The sequence below is a fragment of the Halichoerus grypus genome, chromosome 2, assembly GCF_964656455.1.
Source record: "Halichoerus grypus chromosome 2, mHalGry1.hap1.1, whole genome shotgun sequence".
In the NCBI taxonomy this organism is placed as follows: Eukaryota; Metazoa; Chordata; class Mammalia; order Carnivora; family Phocidae; genus Halichoerus; species Halichoerus grypus.
Window position 1 is genome coordinate 180238717 of NC_135713.1, and position 20004 is coordinate 180258720.

At 42.1% G+C, this 20004-nt stretch overlaps 1 protein-coding gene and 1 pseudogene across 1 annotated transcript in view; both read right to left on the reverse strand.

The window, feature by feature from the left end:
• The window catches only part of TOM1L1 (target of myb1 like 1 membrane trafficking protein), a 77543-nt gene extending 58577 nt beyond the window's left edge, over positions 1–18966 (reverse strand). Inside the window, exons 1-7 of the mRNA XM_036090831.2 lie at positions 18754–18966; positions 16374–16458; positions 13760–13838; positions 7444–7593; positions 6704–6829; positions 5162–5266; positions 3654–3770 (exon numbers count right to left, since the gene is read on the reverse strand). Of these exons, the coding sequence (XP_035946724.1) occupies positions 3654–3770; positions 5162–5266; positions 6704–6829; positions 7444–7593; positions 13760–13838; positions 16374–16458; positions 18754–18811 (720 nt within the window). The 5' untranslated portion in view covers positions 18812–18966. The remainder of the gene's footprint in view (positions 1–3653; positions 3771–5161; positions 5267–6703; positions 6830–7443; positions 7594–13759; positions 13839–16373; positions 16459–18753) is intronic.
• Positions 14824–16365, reverse strand: LOC118534765 (U6 snRNA-associated Sm-like protein LSm3 pseudogene; annotated as a pseudogene).
• Positions 18967–20004: the final 1038 nt, after the last annotated feature.

The window sequence follows — 20004 nt, forward strand, 5'->3', positions numbered from 1 at the left end:
ATATAATAGGTAGTTTTGCAAACTTATTTGACCACAGAAGTAATTTCCCACACATAGAATGTAGTATAAGTGGTAAATGATGTCTTCATCTGTTTCCTAGAGTTTTGTCTTGCTTTTTAGAACTTATCTCAATGTCACCACATGCATCTTTTAAAAATTTTATCTGGTTATATCGTCCTTCAACTTCTATCCCTTTAGGGTTCCCTTCTGCCATCAGAGTGAAAGCCCACTCTGGCATGGTATAGAAGGTCCTCAATAACCTGTACAGACCAGATCTTACCCCTCCTCACCTGGGGCTTTATGTTCTCAAGCTGTGGTTTTAAATCCTCTTATTATTCCTGGATACCTGAGATGTACCACAAACTCAAATCCAGTAATAGTGGGTGCGGGGTGGTGCAGAGTTCCTTAGGAGGTGTATCTGACTCTCTAGTGATCTCTGGAAGTAGGCCTGCATAGATATAGCTTAAGAAATGAACATTTACAAAAATTTTTAAAAGATTTATTTATTTGAGAGAGAGGAGAGAGAGAGAGAGCACGTGCACACGCAAGCATGAGCGGGGGAAGGGGCAGACTGAGGAGCAGACTCTCCGATGAGCAGGGACGTGACGTGAGACTCAATTCCAGGACCCTGGGATCATGACTCAAGCTGAAGGCAGATGCTTAACTGACTGAGCCACCCAGGTGCCCAAAATGACCTTTTTTTAAAAAAAGATTTTATTTGTGAGAGAAACAGACAGGGCACAAGCAGGGGGAGGGGGACAGGGAGAAGCAGACTCCCCACTGAGCAGGGAGGCCAATGAGGGGCTCGATCCCAGGACCCTGGGATCATGACCTGAGCCAAAGGCAGACGCTTAACTGACTGAGCCACTCAGGCACCCCTGAACTTTTTTTTTTTTTAACAGCCTTTTAAAAATTTAAAAACCATTCTGAGTTCATAGGTGGCACAAAAACAGACAAAGGCCTGCACGTGACCCACTGGCCAGAGTTTGCTAACTCCTGGATGAGGGGAAAGCATAATCCAGAACATCTAAGACTGCCCACAAGGAGTACTGCTGCAGAACATGGAAGGAAAATGAAGGATGTCCATTCCTAGAGACTATGAAGGCTAGAACAAGATGGCACAAGGGGCAGCTAAGAGAAAGCTGAGGGATGGCAGTGGAACAACCAGGCAGCACAAGGAGGCCCACACCTCTCTCCCCATTTGAGACCAGAGAGCTGAGACAGGAGTATCACTTGCCAGGTGGGAGCAATGCAGGTGGGGGCAGAGACATGGGGTATTATATCCAGTTACTGGTAGCATGCAGGAAAAGTAGGAAGCATAGAATTCAGAAGACCAGCTATCAACATATCCCACCCAGCATCATTCCCTGCCAATCCCACACACTCTGAAAACGGTACCAAGCACATGCCACTGTGATTATGTCCTTCCCCTGGCACAGCTGGGCTGGGTCACAGAGAATGCAGGCTGCTGCCAGGGAATTGCACACAAAAATGAGCTCACTATCCGCAATCCAGCAGATACCTGAGGAACGTAACTGAAAGAAGTGATGAAGAATTTCCACTCAAGGAAGGAGAAGCCATAGAGCAAATGGAAAAAGCAGCCAAAAAATAATTACTATCCTTAGAAAGACAGAAGGGGAAAGCACATCCATGAAAAAAAAGTTACAAAAAGATCCAAACTGATTAAGAAAACAATTTTTTTAAAGATTTATTTATTTGAGAGAGAGAAAGAAGGGGAGGTGGGGGAGAGGGAAAGAATCTCAAGCCAACTTCCCGCAGAGCGCTGAGCCCTATGCAGGGCTGGATCTCACGACTCTGAGACTATGACCTGAGCCGAAATTAAGAGTTAGACGTTTAACCGACTGATCCACCCTGGCGCCCTGAGAAAAGTTTTTGAAATAAAATGTTCATTAGAAGAGCTGAAGAGACTAACTGAGGTGCAAGTTTCAGAGAAATACATGGAATGGAGGAACTTGCCTAGAACTACAACAGGAGGAAGAAATGAAAAGTATAAAAAAAAAGTTGAGAGATGAGAAAAATACAACTGGAAGTTTCATCATCTAAGAAAAGTTGCATATGAAGAGACCACATGGTAGAAAAGAAATACTTGAAGAGCTGAGAATTTCCTAGAACTAAAATACCCAGATAGCGATAGGGCAAAAAGGCCTATCAAGTACTAAGCAGGATAAATAAAGGAAACACACACATGCACATCCATGCACATATATCCCTAGACATATAGTGAAAATGCAGAAATATTAAGATAAACAGAACTCATAAATACAATAAGAAAAAAAAAACACTATAAAAGACTCAAGAATCAGAATACCTCATACTTCTCATCAGCACCACTGGGTACAAGAGAACAATGAAGCAGTATTTTGGAAGGACTGAAGAATTTTGCACTGAGGATTTTGTGTCTAGCCAAACTATCAGCACTTATTATGGGAGAAAAAAGACAATCTTGGACATGCAAACACCTGAAGTTTACCACTAGTAGTGATTCAATGACATAGCAAGAATATTCAAGTAGTAATGTTGAAAGAGGAAATTTTTACAATCTACTATTTGTCAAATAAGCAATGATCAAAAAAAATGTTATCTACTAACAGTCTAAGAAGTTAAAGGAAAGATAACAGCAACGTGAGCAGCCAGGAGTGGGAGTCAGAGAAACGTAAAAATAGGATTAGGTTCTATAACTTGTTCAGGAAGAAAAAGACTCAAGCTGATTCCCCCCCTCTAAGTCAATGCGTTAAAGTGTATGTTGAAATCTAAAATTGAGAATGAGAACTATTAGAGGGAAATGTATACGGATGTACAGACACAGGGAAACGTCTGGGAGGGCCATGGTTTCAGTAATAATGAACCGCTCGTGCTTTTCCTCACATGCTTTTTTTTTTTTAAATTTTTTTATTGTTATGTTAATCCCCATACATTACATCATTAGTTTTAGATATAGTGTTCCATGATTCATTGTTTGTGCATAACACCCAGTGCTCCATGCAGAACGTGCCCTCCTCAATACCCATCACCAGGCTAACCCATCCTCCCACCCCCCTCCCACCTCACATGCTCCTATAGGTCCAAATGCACTGTTCGTGTCTTCCTCCACAACATGAGTACTGCCTTCATCTAACCCTCTCCAAAAACCTTCACAATTCTCCTTGCCCGCACCACTGATCCCAATGTATGATAAACAAATTTCTATGACAGCACCTACAACACTTATTTAAACTGGTTGTTGACAAAACAATCTTGTTCACTAGACATAAGTTCCTTGGGGACTCCTTGCTTCTATATTCTTTACCACCATTGTTGTTACTCAGTATGTTTGTTGACTGGATGGATATAAAGGCAACTTGTACATATTTAAAACAGTTAGTGACTAACAGAGATTGTATATGACCAAGGCTATAAATGATTTAACTACATTAAATCATAAATTAAATTAATGTAGTTAAATCATTTATTGTGAGAGAGTAAGAACCATGTCTAAATAATGATTACGTCTGTGTTAAAGTCATCTCTGCATCTCCTTAAGTTTAGATATCAGCGAAGATGAACTAGATAATATTAAAGTTATTCTTAGAGCCTTGAGATAGAAGACACCTTAAAAGACTGTGTGACTGACTGCTCCTGAAATCATACTACACCTGCAGAAGCTCTACGTCTTCACGGTTTTCAGATCCAGGAATATTCTCCATCAATATGGCGGACATCACTCTCACATTCATTTTCACCATATCCAATTCACTGTGCAATTTTGCAATCTGTGGAGAGCAACACAATCACAAGTGTGACATGAAGAATGGTTACCTTGTTTTCTGCTACCAAGGAGATATTTGCTAGTAGAGAAAAGGGTTCTGCGAATTTTAATGGTTTCAAATTTATATAAATATCTACTTGTTTTATAAATGTACAATCTGTTACCTTCTAAAAGGACTTGAGATCTCATGTAATAAATTTCTAGATTTATGCTAGAAATGTGCTCTGAGAAAGTTAAAAGTGAAGGGAAAAAAGATTAGAACCAATACGGAGAAGGGAGAAGGTGAGTATAGTGGGAACCTAGACAAAATGGCAAATGTTAGTGGCAAAACCAATGGAAAAAAAAACGAGCATTTTCTAGTTCCCATGGTGTTAGAAAAGAAAAAAAAAAAAATCAAGAAAAACACTTTTTTTCTTCTTGCACTGAATTCTAAGAGGAATCAGTCACATGGATTTTTATAGAATACTGAATAATAATACAGTCAAATGACAGTTCCTTCAGCAGAACATAAATAAGCGTCAATAATAACTGATTAGCTGGACCTCTGATAAACAGATATAAACAAAAAAAGTAAATGTAAGTCAGTTGGTACAATTAATATTAGTAATGAGGCTACCACTTACTGAGCTCCCTGAAACGAGATATGGACAGTCCTATCAGGAGTAACAGGAATCAGCTGGTTGATACAAGATCCATTCCACAGCCCAGCCTCCACAATGACAAAGCCAGTAACCAAGGACAGTGGTTAAGAACTTGGGCTTTAGAATCAGACAGAATCCATAGGATTCATTCTACTTAGAACTGAACCATGATCAGTCACATATTATCACTAAGCTTCAGTCCTCTCCTCTATAAAGTGAAGGTGATAATGTGCCTCCACCTCCTAATGTTAAGAAGGACAGACAAACTGTAGGGGCACCTGGGTGGCTCAGTTGGTTAAGCATCCAACTCTTGGTTTTGGTTAAGGTCATGATCTCAGGGTTGTGAGACCGAGACCCATGTCAGACTCTGTGCTCAGCATGGAGTCTGCTTGGGATTCTCCCTCTCCCTCTGCCCCTCCCCCTGCATGCATGCTCACTCACGCTCTCTCTCAAATAAATCACTAAGTAAAAAGAAGAAGAATAGGGCGCCTGGGTGGCTCAGTTGGTTAAGCGACTGCCTTCGGCTCAGGTCATGATCCTGGAGTCCCGGGATCGAGTCCCGCATCGGGCTACCTGCTCAGCAGGGAGTCTGCTTCTCCCTCTCCCGCTCCCCCTTCTTGTGCTCTCTCTCTCTCTCTCTCAAATAAATAAATAAAAAAATAAAATAAAATAAAAAGAAGAATAAATAAACTGTATATGAAGTGCTGATAAGTTAGAGTGAGTCATCAATAAATATAGTTGTCACTGTTGTTACCTGTTCTGGGACCAGTGTAAGAGTAGAGCTCTTGGGAACAATTACAGAAGGAAGAGCTGGTGCGGTAGGAACAGAGGTTGGTGGATTCGAGGAGATCTGAGTGGCCTGTCAATGTGAAATATGGAAATATTACTACTGGAATAACACCGCCACCCCAAGCCCAGTTTTTCCATTCAGATGGCTCAATCACTTCTCTCAACCAAAGGTCCTGGGTAGAGGGTGTTGGCCCAGAGTCAATCATCAAGTGTGCTATCTGCCCAGCATTTTTTGAGAAGAGTGCTAATAGTGTGCCCGTAATATAGTGAGTATTCAATAAAAGGTGGCTTTTATAATTAGTGACTAAATTACAATTTAATAAAGTGCTCTTAGTTTATCCAAGGATCTGCAAGATAAACTGCCATGTGAGATTATTGCTGCCCTCTCTTTAGGTTTTTAAAAAAGAAATGCTAAGTCAATTCATATCAAGTCTTTTTAGGCCACAACTGGCAAGATACCTCCTTCTCCCCTAAGGAATGCCTCTCAAAGTCAATTCCTCATTGCCAACTTTGAGCAGAGAACCTGAAGCACAGGGCTCAGGCCAGTGTTTTGACATTAAGGTCCAGAGAAGTCACCTAGAAGTCTTGTAAAAATTAGGAGTTTAATTTAGTAGATTCCAGTGGAATATGCCTAACAAGCTTCCATATTATATACACCCCAAATCACATATTGAGTAACAAGGTCCTACACCACCACTATATTATGCCTTGAAAGAAAGACTAAAAGGGGCATGGTGAACAGACTCATGGCAGGTACGAGGTTGGGGCAGGTGGCTAGTGGCCAGGGAACAGACTGTACAAGTAGAAGAGTTAGCCTTCTGGACAAAGCCTCCACAAAGACGAGACTTCTGGTATACACCTGAACTGCTTTTCCATCAAGCCAGGACTCACCAATCTACAGAAGGGAAGAATGACTGTTTTCACACTTATGGAAATTACAGAGTTAAGAGCTGAACTGTAATTAGTACTCAAAGTATTACAAGTTCAAAACCTTATTTGCAAAAATTATTATTAATACAAGACTCCCCGTGGTAGAGATCCTTGCCTGTCTAGCATGAGATCTTTCTTTTGAAAACTGCCCCCTCCTCTGCTCTATCCAAATGATTTCCAGATGGAGCCACCATCTTCTTACATGACCTCAGTTAATTTGTTCTGAAGTAGGAAACCAACCCAGATTGGTCCCTTTTCCAAGGTTTTTGAGCTTGGAATCTGAAAAAGCTAAAGCTCTAACATGAAAATTTAAGACCTATGTTATCTACTATGTGGGAAAAGCTAGTCTGCAATGAGAGACAAGTCATATTTGAGTGGTTTGTTCTCTGTTGTTTCAAAGATCCAGTGAACACCAACCTTCTTGTGGCTTGGTTATTCTAGGAGATATTACAATGGCCTTCTCATAAATTCATCTTTTTGCATAGATTGGACAGAGGCAGGGTTGTCCCTTTCAAAGAGAGAAGACTTAATAGAATATACTATCTAATTCTGTATGAGCTCAAGAAAGTCGTCCTACCTCTTGTCTTGCTGTTTCAGCCTCTGCATCTGAGGGAGGAAACTGAACACCTTTCTTGAGAAGGTCAAGGTACACTTCTTTCACTTCGCTGACATCCACACCTCCTGGGAAACCTTGCGACCAAGTCTGAATTCAAGAGATGGGTCCAGAGTTAAAACAGCAGCAAAATCAAAACACAATTTTTAAGCTGGTGACAGAAAATGAGAGATTGACAATTATGTATCTTACTCAGAGAGCTGGTTTTGAATGTCACAGACAAAAATGTATGTTTTCAGAGACTAGAAAAACAATATATTTTTAATCATCAAATTCCCATGCCTCAGCATTTTAAAGAAAGCCTGGAATAGGTACTAATTGTTTTTTTTTGCTGTACTGAATCCAGAATTAATAGGCAGATTCTAAAATAGCATCAGTAGTTCCTTTGCCAAATAACTTTGAAAGTAGTCCGCTGTGTACTCTAGAACATAGTTTGTCTGCCAAATAAATGTACACATTACTCTTTTTCTTACCTGACATGAATAAGATAGAAACTGAGAGAAAGTAGGAAGATAACTACAAATTCTTCAGAAAAAGGGCACAATGCCATACCAAGAAATTATTATGACTCGGAGAATGAAAGAGTAAAATGCTCTCTGGCTTGATCCTAGGTCTGTAAAGGATCACTAAGCCTATTGGGAGGTACATAATTGGAGCTCCCATCTTAGAGGTCTACCATCCCATAAAGCATACAATAGACTTACCTTGATGAAATTCAAGATTCTATGCTGAATGTCTAATGGCAAGGTGTATCTGGGGTTCAGCAGCTTAACCAGACTATCTTTAATGAATTCCTTCTTCACAATCAGAGATTGGAAACTTGGACCACAGTTCTGCATGCACATGTCAATAAGCTAAATTAGACAGAAAAATTAAAATTTAATTATATCTCTGGCAAAAACCACCTCCTAAATGTAAGGTAAAAATTGCTAAGTAATGATTTCCACCAGCATTCCAACTAAACAGGATTTAGTGTCTACTAAAATCGATGGCAAAGCATTAGGTTCTGGGAATGTGAGGAAGTATGTAAGGCATGAAGGAATGGTCTGGATGATAAATTACAGAGTCATCCTTGTTACAAATCTTTAAATTATCACCAAGTGATAATTTAGGGCCAGGTGGTCTTAAGACTTCCAGTGAAAGGTGGTCCTAAGCTGGCCTTTAAATAATAGCTAAGTACAAAGGAGTATAGAGCTATATTCCAGGCAGGTAAGTGGTATTTAAATGAATGAGTGAATGAATGAATGACAAAGCATTTAAGTTATCAGGAGGAAAATGAGTACTGTGGTTTGTAGGGGATTCTTCATGTAGGCAGACTGAGACACTGGGAAGGTGGTGTGGATAAAGTATGGAGGGGCATCATGCAGACTGTAGAGAAATGCATGGCAGTGAATGGGAAGAGTTTGGCCACTGCACTAAGAAGCCAGTGAAGGGTTCTTGTTAGTTTGTCACCATCATACCTCTATTCTGAACTTGAGAGAAAGGTTAAGGACTGCAAAGTAATACTCTAGGAAGGTTTTCAAGCAGCACTCTACAAAGGGGACCCAGAAGGATGGAGAATCCAGTAGGGACCTACTAGTCCTAGACCCACTAGAACCAAGGCAGAAAGGCCTAAACCAGGGAGATATGGGTGCGAGGAAAGGAAAGACAGGAATCACAAAGGCAGAACCGTACAACTGACGTGTGGCGGAAAAGGATGGCTGAATGTTATGCCGCTGTTATTCTGCAGATTGATGGCACCTTGGATGGAAATTTGGAAGTGGACGGAGTTGCAGGCTTGGTCTGGGGTAAAAATGAGGAGATGAATTTTATTTTTAATTTTTAATTTTTATTTTTTGAGAGCGAGCGAGCATGTGAGCAGGGCAGGGTAGGAGCACAGGGAGAGGGAGAGAGAGAGACAGAATCTTAAGCAGGCTCCATGCTCAGCTTGGGGCTTGGTCTCACAACCCTGAGACTCATACAGCTTAACCAACTGAGCTACCTAGGCACCCCGATGAGTTGAATTTTAGATATTTTGAGTTTCACAGTACTATGGACTAAATGTCTGTGTCCCTCCCAAATTCATATGTTGACATTCCTAATCCCTAATGTTGAGGGTATTTGGAAGTGGGTCTTTTGAGAAGTAATTAGATCATGAGCGTGTAGCCCTGAGGAATGAGATTAGTGCCCTTATAAAAAGGCACAAGAGATGATCTCTCCTGGCTGTGTGAGGATGCAATGACAAGAAGGCCACCTATAAGCCAAAAAATGGGCTCTCACCAGACATTGGATCTGCTGACACCTTGACCTTAGCCTTCATAGCCTCCAGAACTGTGAGAAGTAAATGTCTGTTGTTTACACCAGCCAGTAGGTGGTATTTTTGTAATAGCAGCCCAAGATGATGAAGGCAAAAGAGATGGTGGGACATTCAAGTAGCGATGTTTAACAGAGCTATCCATGCACAGCTGCAGTTCAGGAGGGAGGGAGCCTAACATGAGAAACCAAGGCTGTGTGGGAGGAGCAGGGAAGAATGCCTAGAACACTGGGGGTTCACCTATCACATCGGCCAGAAGAAACTCCATGAAGGCAACCAGAGAGCAACCAATGGAAACTGAAGCATAAAATATAGAGAACATAACATTGGGAAAGTCAAAAGAGGGCAATTTCTACAAGGATCGTGTGTCAAAACAGCAAAGGATGTGAATGGAGAAAAACACAGCTAGGTTTGTCAGTTAGTGGGGTCATTAGGGTTGGGGGGCATTTTCAATTAAGCAACATGAGCAGAAGTAAGGCTAAGAAGAAAGGAGCTGGCATTGAAGAACTGCATGCAGAAAGCAGATTTCTATAAGTGATCTAAAAACAAAGTTAAAACTCCATTTTCCGTGCTGCCACTTCTCAAGTTAGAGAGGTCACAGAAACCCATAATGGAACCAGGAGAGGTATGATCATCTCTGCAGAAAAGCAGCCCTGAAAATGGACGCTCCACCCTGCTCTGTACTGTGTCACTAGAATGGCAATACAAAAAGAAGGTATGAGAGCTGTAGTTTTAAGGGCAATGTGGCTAAGAAGGCAATCAGAAAATACAGAAACTGAACACATGCGGCTAGTTATCTGAAACACAGCAAATATTGATTTTTAAAGACCTACTTATTTGAGAGAGAGAGTGCACGAGCTAGTGCACAAGTGGGGGGAAGGGGCAGAGGGAGAGGGAATCTCAAGCAAACTCTGCTCTAAGTGCAGAGCCCAATGCGGGGCTCAATCTGAAGACCCTGAGATCACGACCTGAGCCGAAACCAAGAGAGGGACGCTCAACTGACTGCACCACTCAAGCGCCCCTGAAACACAGAAAATATTTAAAGCGAAGGAAAATAAAAACAAAATCCAAAACCTATTGAGATGAATATTTTAAAGCAAGTTGTTCAGAGAAAGTTAAGTTGAAAAGCTGAATAATGAATGACTTTTGCTGGATGCATTATGATGAGTTATTAGGTGAAACACGGAGAGGAAAAGAACCCCTAGTTCAATGGGAATTTACAGAAATACTTCATCCAACCCATTAGGCAGTCTCATTAGGCAAGACAGCCTCCAAGTCTCACTTTCTCTAATGGTAAAACGAATGGGGAGTTTCTTGCTAAATATTTCACAAACCAATTTTTATCTTTGGATCACTGAGATTTTATGGTAATGGGTAACATTCCCAGGAGGTTACATGCATAAAATCAGAGCGTCAACATGAAATGCTGAGAAAGTTAACATCTGGAGATCACAAATCATGGCCCTTTGTGTTTTCCCACTGGAATCTAGAATTTCAGGACTAATTACTTCTAGCTCACCTCTTTCATTATATCACCGGTACCTCTTTCACCCCAGAGTCCACTGAGTATTGTGGCAAATTGGAAAAATTAATATGTTGCTTTTACACATTTTGAAATTGGGCTTTGGTATGATTTAGGTATTCAGATTGTGTTCAGATAACCTATCTTTGGAGATAGGAAAACCAAGACACCATAATCTCAGGGGGGATAGGGAACCTAGAACCCAAGGGACCAAGAGAGATTAAAGAGAGTAAGACTTCAGGCCTCACTAATCTCTGTTTGTGCTGGACTCGGACGCTGCGGACATGGTGCAGGGCCTTAATAAATGGTAACTATTTTGATCATCTGTTTCCATGGACAATTTCCTATCAGGAGAGAATCTGTTTAGCTGATATAAGTATTCTTCTTAGAAAGACTGGAAAAGGAGCCACTTGGTAGTTTTAGTTCTTGCAATAAACTTCTGAACCAAGCACAGTAAACCAGGCTTTGGGGCCATCCAGAGTTGAAGACCCCACCAAGGTATGGCCATGCCAGGGGACGAGCTCACTCTACAATGAGCTCGTGGAGGAATGGACACATACTACACAAATTCTGAAGCCCCTACAGCTCACCACCTAGGTGGTGGTCCACAAAGGCCTATTAATTAATTGATTTCCAGGAACCTGTTCAACAGCTTTCCACTTGACAATGATAATACGTCTTGCTGAGACTTATCACAATTGACTCATTCAAAGGGTTAGCCTCTGGCTAAGAGTTATGAAGCCTGGTAACAAATTGCTTTTTAAAAAATAAAACTACTGGCTTCTTGATAAAACTTCTCCACCAACTGATGGTAGGAAATCACAGTGTAGTCCAATCCCATCAAATACCTGATCAAGGCTAACAAGTCCGTGGAGAAACCAAATGACACATAATTCAAAGAACATTTATAATTGACTTTGACAGGCTCTCATCACTTCAGAGTAATGAAATGGAAGTGTCATATATGGGGATTCATTTTTAAAGAACTGATTGGTAAACATTTAATTGCTTTGACAGACATTGGATGATTCTTTCTGTGACTCACTTCTCTCATAATTAGGTCTTGCTTAAGTTAATATTAAAGTCCATTCTGAAGCCAAAAACACCTCTGCAATGCAGTGAGTAGTCAGAAGTGAGGGGACTGGGCAAATATGCAGGAGGCTATCAAGAGTCAAAGGCCTATCTAAAGAAAACCCAAGAAGTAGGTACCTTAATGAACTCTGACCCTAACAGTGAGGAGCTATTCTGATCCCCAACCCATGACTCTCCCCCCCTTATTTTGGCACAGGTTTTAGATTTGTTTGTTCTCACATTCTGGCATGGAAAACACAAGGTAGAAGATGTACAGTTATCTGAGGTGGGGCAGGTAATGGGAACGGGCAGCTGGTACGGCTAGCTAGTATGGCTTGAGAGATCAGACTACCTGAAGGGAAGAAGAATGGGGACCCAAAGAGAAATGGAGGGCCAGAAGAGACAACACTCTAGAATAACGCTGCTTCCTCAGGGAAGGGTCCCAGCTCAATATCAGAAGAAGGAACTAGGATAGAGAAAGAGAGAGAGATAGGGTAAGAAGCAAGCACAGAAATGCCAAGAAGGCTGGGTACCACAAGAAAAAGACACACCCACTATACAGAACAAACAACAGAATAAACATAGGTGGTGTAAATTCATCTTCCATCCTTATCTTCTTCAGTCAATTCTCCAAACCTTCAGCAGCCTTGAGATAGCCTAGATCCCCTCCATTTTAGGGCACAGCTACATCGCTTTCTATCCCAATTCTACAGTACATTCCATTAGCCCTGGAGTCTTCCTGGATACGAGGAGAGTGGGATGGGGGCTGAAGGACAATCAGCTCAATCCCTGATACACTGATGTACTGAGTTTTGCACCAGGTACTAAGGAGTTGAAGACACCAATGAAATACAGTAGTCGTTCTTCAGAGGAGATTGATCCATTCTGAGAAGCAAAGTGGTATGGCGTAAGGGCCTGGGATTTAGAATCTGAGGATTGAGTTGAAATCTTGCCTATGCCTCTTAAATAATGGAGGAAAAGAAAACCCCACAACCTCACTGAGTCTGTTTCTTCATCTGTGAAACAGAGTTAAGAATAGAACTACTCCACAGGGTTGTCAAGAGCATCCATTAGGTACCAAAGGTTTTTCCCCCCATCATCGACCCATGGTTCTGGTAGTTCTACTTTAGTGCTTACTCATCTCTCAAGTTCTTCCATTCTGGGACCTCCCCTGAGGTGGCTGCTATGAATAAAGGACAAGGGAGAGGTTTAAAAAAAAAAAAAAAAGAGGTAAAGGAGGAAAAGGCCTCTAAAACTATGTCCACATCGTAACTTGAAGGGTTTCTTCAGAGATAGCGTCAAGACCATTTAATTCATTTCTTCTCATTCTGTTAATCTCCAAGCAAGAGGTGAGTTTTCTTCCCCATGAAACTCAAACACTGGAGTTGTGTGTACCTCAGCCCCACAGTCCTCTGGATAAACACTCCCTGAGTCCCTCAGGGGAGGGTGATGCTGGCTGGTTAGGGCCCTAACCTTGTGGCCTGGGGCCTGGCTGAGGTAAACAAAGGCATGCGGGAGAAATGAGAATGTCATATGGCTCACTCTCAGGCAGCAGGCAGGGCTGGCAAAACATACCACAGTAAAAATGGCAACTCACCGAAATGACTGAAGAGGTCGTATGGCCGAGGATGAGGGGAAAAACGGGAACGCATCCAATAAGTGCCCACACCCGAGTCACAGACAATAAGGTGTACAGCACTGTTTAAATCAACAAAGAATGGTCTCCAAATTATACTACACAGGAGAGCTTGGTTGAAACTTAAGGAGCTGCCAGCACCTCAGAATTCCACAGAGCTGTTCAAGTAAGGTAAAAAGCTAACAGGGAAGCATTTTTCAAGACTTCAGTTCTCCTCATGGGTAACACCTACACAGACTTCTTGACTCGTTCAGTATCTACAAGTTGTGTATTACCAGTTCCCATCTCCTGACCAGGAAAAGCTGACTTTCCAGGAACACACTCTTTCCACAAAATTAAATGCTATGACAATCAGCAAAACTCTCCCAATTCTGTAATTCTCAGTTTTAATTCATACTCAAAATAGATTTTTGCTAATATTTTTTTTTATCCAAAAACTAAAGATGTGTCTACGTCTTAGGAAATCCTAGTCTTGATTATAACATTAAAAGTACTTACTGACAAGGTGAGTTGGATTTCTTTATGATTGTAGTTTTTCGAAATCCTTTTCTTCAAAGCTTTTACTGCATCTTTTGGCCTACAGCAATAAATACAGTGAAATCATCAATTTAGGCATTGCTGAAAATAAATAGTCTCTGAAAAGCAATGTACATTGTGGAAAGAGGAGTGGCTAAAGAGAAGACCAAGGCCCTGATTCTGCTTGAGCAGATTACTTAATTTCTCACACGTGTTTCCTCATACATCTAGGCAGACAATACTATCTACCCCCTTGAGAGAATCAAATAGAGTATTTACATAATAGTATTACCTAGAAAGCACTACATGTGAAATGCACTCATATCCCTATCCCTCCATCAATGCACAAAACTGGTTTACAGGAAATGTAATTCCCAAAACAATGAAGGTTACCATTTTTGATTAAGACTATTTCCCGAGCACCCTCCAGGGTAGGTGATGCAGGAGGAATTATGACTGATTAGGTCAGCTTCTAATAGACTACCATTTTACATCATAAAAGAAAGACTTATGTAAAAGTAGAGGATCGAAATTTACTTTGAGGTGGTCAAAAGGTACAAACTTCCAGTTATAGGATCAATAACTCCTGGGGACATAAGATATAATATGATGACCATAGTTAACACTGCTGTATGGTATATTTGAAAGTTGCTAAGAGTAGACACTAAAAGCTCTCATCACAAGGAAAAAAAAATTTTTTTTGAAACTATATGGGGTGACAGATGTTAATTTATTGTGGTAATCATTTTATAATACATGTAGGTCAAATCATTATGCTATACACTTTAAACTTATACAGTGCTGTATGCTAATTGTAGCTCAATAAAACTGAAAAAAGAATACAAATCCTTTTTACATATTACCTTCCAATTTTGTCTGTGTTTGCATGGGTAGAATTTTTATTATATGACAATTACACATGTTTACATAGAATTACAATTATAAATATATAATTTATTTCTAAAAAATCGCATATAGAATCTAGTATTAAACTTTTAGAAAGGTTTAAGAATAAAGATACTTTTTTGAAAGGAAAAATTTTACTTTGAGATTCCTTTTTGTATTATCAATGAAATAATTAGTATTATCCATGAAGAAAAGTTTCAGAGGAACCAAGATTATAGGGAAAACACCATAAACACCTTAAAGTACTAACCTTAATACACTCAATTAATATAGTCAACAATTAAGTGTAATGTTTTCTTCGTCAACAATCAGCATAAACTAGACCAAATCTTTTTGCTATCAGTTACCGCTTGAATGTGCCCAGGATAATTAACAGAACTGTATCCTTTATAACAACCTGTAATTCAGACCAAAGTCACAAATAGTTGGCCTTATTGTTTTTTTTTTAAAATATATCAAAAAAGGAAACATCAAATTTAATTTAAAGGAAAAAAATCAGAAATTGTCTGAGAAAACAACAGAACAAATCAATTCCTGAAAAAAAAAAAGTTCTGCATCTTGGTGATCACATTTATTGAAAGGGTTGGAAAAAAATTAAAATACCCTTTAGCTTAAGAATTTTTTAGTTATCCGCAAATCAACTTGTTTCAGGAGTGGAAGAATCCTTGGTCATTTCTTAATATCAAAATTTACACAGGTTTCTCTTTTGAATGTCTTCTACATTTAAAAAGGCAATCATACAAAAGCTCCTATATTCCATACATGATAAATTCTTTGTTTCAGCCAACTCTTAATGGAGGGGCAATTAGTACAACACCATCTCCCTGGACAAAAAGCACTGGAATATTCTGTTTTGTTGATTTATATATCTCTTCGTATGTTTCCTCATCAATTTCTATAGTAGTACAGTTTCTTCCACATCTCCCAATATCATATTTAAATGCTGATCATAAGCACGTAACCTGCCTCGAAGCTCTCTGTCATTTCTCATTTTCACATAAATTCGCTCATCCAGGCTGAGCCTGATGAGATCCAGGGGCTCTTCTACAGTGTTGGTAGTTTGTTGCCAGTCCACGTTGTCCGCCATGTTTCAAACCCTGCGCCCTTTCCCCTGGCCTTACTGATTTTTTTTAAAGCTTTAATTCCCTAAAGTTTAAAAAGTATAACAAAAGACAGCACATCATTGAAGAACACAGCATGAAGGTGGGCGAGCTGACATTAAGAAAAAATTGTCTTATAACGAGAAAAAAAAAAAAAAAGACTGCTTCATTATTTCCTGGTTAATAATGACAACTGCCCAGGACAGGTCACCACCAGGAGTTCATGAGCTTCTGGATAATATTTTTCACTTACGGTAGCATAAAATACTGGCTATCAGAGCAGAGGGAATTTCTAAAGAAGGAAACAATTCTGCTTTCTTTAAAGAAAAAGGAATTGGAGCTTCCCAAAGACAAAATTTAAAAACTATTAAAGAAAAGGCAAAGAGAAAAATGATAATGCATTCTCAGATATTCCACATGCTGAAATAAGCAGCTGTCTTTATGTTTCAACCAGACATGTCTTCAAAAGATAGTGGTGTCCAAGGTGGGATGAAAACACTCAACAAGAAAACCAGAGTCTAAGAGAAAATGTGCTGTGGTTCTGATGCTTCTTATCAGAGGCAAATGCGTGCACCACACACTGTACTCACCCATCGTGGGCAGTGTTAATTATGTCACAGATGTGCATAAACTGGCCCCAATCTTCAGTCTGAACTCCAGCAAATGTAGCCTTTTCTGCAAAGAAAAAGCTGTTGTGTTGAGTCTGAGCTACAACAGAATAAAAAATGTCTGGTCTTCCTGAAATAATCTGCCTGGGGTTCAGCAAGTATCATTAAGTTTACATTACCAAAAGGCAAAGAGATTTTTTTTTCCTGAGCAATTCCCAGTAATTCGGGAATCAATCAGAACTCAAGTTCAGACTGCTGCCATTACAGCAGTAATGAATGACCTATTAATAAAAGCTGCAGGCACAACATCGGGCTGTAGGGCCACGATGGGTCGGCTAAATCTCTGTCTGCTGGCCTCTCTCCCTGAAGACAAGAACCTATTGAGCGGCCACCTACAAAGCCAAGTGCAAAGTATTTTATCTTATGCAACTTCATTTAACCCACTGTTATAGATGATGAAACAGAAGTTCAGAAAAGTTAAGAAAATTACCCAAGGCTACACAGCCAGTACAAGGTGGAACTAGCATTCAAATTTAAGTTATTTGATGTCTGTTTTTGTTTTTTTAAGTCATTTATTCTTGGTGGGGGGGGAGGGGCGGCATGTCGAGAAAGAGAGAGATCAGAACTACTGAAATTGTCTGTGTCCTTGGGCATTAAAGCAAGGTCACTCCCAGCACCTGTACTAACCAAAGCTGCACTAGGCAGACTTGAATGCTTCTGCACCTGGAACCCCATCAAACAATTAGATATTTTTCCCTCTCCACACATTCTCCTTAAGAATGCAAAATGCCATCTGGGAAGAGTAAAAGAACACAACCTAAATGAGCTCAATGTATTTCCTTCATGAAAGGATAAGATCCTCAGCATGAAAACAGGAGGTCTAGGGGGAATGGAGAGAAAGTTAAAAAGGATAATGAAGAGGAAGAAAGAATAGGGTTTGGTTGGGTGAACCCCAAAGCTTAGCCTGCTTCCAATCTAGGAAAAAAGCTATTTGAATTTGGCATTCCATGGACAAAGCTGACTGTGTTGTTTAGACACATACTGTTGTTCCTTCTGCCAAATTCCCTGCTCTCCATTCCCTGTGCTTCCTCCCACCTTCCCATCTTAGAAAACTCCTATTCACCCTTCAAATTTATCCCTTAAGTTGAGTGTTTTGTAGTTTTCTTGTATTGCAAAGGTACCGTACTGTAGTTACTACATAACTGTGTCCCTCTTCCCTACAAGATTGCACATTCCCTGAGGGTTGAGACCATGTCTCATCTTTGCCTCATCCAGGTCCAGGCATATAGCTGACAGCAAATATTTACAGCATTAAATAATTCATCAGCCTATGAAGAGGCAATCTGAATCTATTTCTACTCAAAGTTCATTTTAATATCCAATAGGGATACAGCCGGCAACAGTTTAGAAAGCATTTCCCCCTTAGTGATAGTTACTCTCACCCACTTCTAAAGATGGGGGAATCTTACAAGGTTCAGGTTGAGTGGCGTGTTCCCTGTTAACTGAGCTGCAGGCAAAACTGTCCAAATCCGAGTCTTCTTACTATAACCACCAGGTTCTCAGGGTTTTGTCACGCCACTAAGTTCCTGACATTATCACGCTTTGCTTGGCATCCACAGGCACTGTGCCACACCCGGTTCCCAAGGAGGGTTTGGAGGCGAGGCGGAAGGAGGGAGACGGTGCTGGTAAAAACAGTCCGGTCCCTGGTTTCTGCTTCCCACTACGTTATTCAGAGTACAGCCACGGAAGGAAGGACTTGGGCAAATACCTGCGTGGTCCCTCCAGAGCCCTCTTGGGACCCCAGACCGCTCCCCTACTCCCCGCTTCCTTCACTCCAGTGCTGAGCATTTTCATTCTCTTTGTTTACCCAGAAAAAGTGACTCAGGTTGTTAAGGGCTCGACGCCAGAGAGAACTGGTTTCAAGGGACCTGCGTCTCACAGTGAAGTCACGTCTCTCCCTCCTCGGTAAAACAGCCACAGCCACACTGGGCCCTCCAGTGGGCAGCGCACTCGACGAACAACTTTCCCCCGGCTCGGAAGTTTACCCTTTCTCCTTGCACAGGCCCAAACACTCCTCACCTGAACCCCGTGCGTGGTTCACCTGTTCGGTTCCACGCCCCAGGAAGCACCAAAAGGGAGGCAGATTTTAAGGAGGGGTTCCAAGGGGAGTCAGCCATAAAGAAATGTCTCAAAGGGACCGGGGGTGGGGGTGGGGGTGGGGAGGGATTCGGGTGCTCTGTGAAAGTTGCAGGGGGAGGGGAAGGATTTCCTCAAACTTGGACGAGGCCGAGAATGCAGTCAAGCGGGAAGGGGCCCCGGGTCCCCAAAGCCTGCCCTGGCGTCTCCCTCCCCCGCTCTTTACCTATGAGGTGGCCTACGGAGGTCGCATAGGGATCCCGGTGACTCTTCCCAAACGCCATAGTAGCCCCACCGAGCCGGGCCCAGGAAATCCGCCTCCACCGCTCTCGGGCTCCCGACTCCACCCGCTCGGTGCCCCTGGCTCCTCCTCTTCGCCCGGGCGCTTCCCGGGCTCCGCAGAGGCTGCGCGACCTGCCCGGCCGCTGCGGGGCGCCGGGCATCCGGCGTGGGGCTCGGGGGCGGGGACACGGGACACCCGCGCACCTGCCACGTGCCCCGCGGGAGCGGCGAGGAGGCGGCGCTCCCCGCTGCAGGGGGCGCGGGCGGGCGGCTGCCGCCGCGTGGAGCCCGCGGGAGAACCGCGGGGCGCGCGCGGGCTGGGGACCCGGGTGGGCTTGTCGCCCCCGGGGAGCCGGCAGCCCTGGGGCCACAGCCCGGGGATTAGAGACCCGTGCTTTGATGTTGCCGCTTACTGGGCAGGTTACTGCTCTTCTCTGCGCCTCTTGCTCCCCTTTGTAGAGAAGGAAATGTGGGGTTAATAATACAGATCTCAGGATTATCGTGAGAATTAAGGATGTAAACCACTTAGGTCAGTGTCTGGCACCCACAAAATAAATACTTAACCACTGAATGAATTGAGTAACTAGAAATACTTCCTACCCCCACCCTCACCCCAGAGATCCTGAGGAGGTGTGTTCCTTGTCCTTTAAAGGAGGTAATATATGGGAAGAGGGATTGGCTTCGAATTTAGGGACGCCCCAGGAGCCGGCGTCCTTTGTCTCGCCTTTACTTCCTGAGGGACATCGGGGCGCCGCCTCGTAAGCTGTGGGTTCCTCACCCTCCCTCCCGGGAGTTGTGTTTTCCAGTAAAGCTGAGGAGAGGAGAGGGGCTTTCCTCCTGCTCCGGCAGGGAGTGTGTTTGGCCTCAGAACTGCTTTGGAATGTAAATCTGAGCCTGAGCAGTCCAAGCCCTTTCCAGCTGCCTTTCAGAAGCGGAATTTATTTCCTTTTCCTGTGCATTCAATTAACATCTGATTAGCCATGTTAACAATCTCCAGTGATGCCAAAGACTGCTAGAGAGTCGGGTGTTTCCAGATGATGGCAATTAGCCATAAGATGGGCTTCCTGTCCCTCCAGACCTTGCTTTTTGCGGTCAACTTGGGACATTTCTACAATCCCTTCTTTGGCCCTGGAAATGGTGACTAGAGAGATCAAAGAGGGCTTGTTCTGACTTATGTCCTTAGTCTTACATTTTA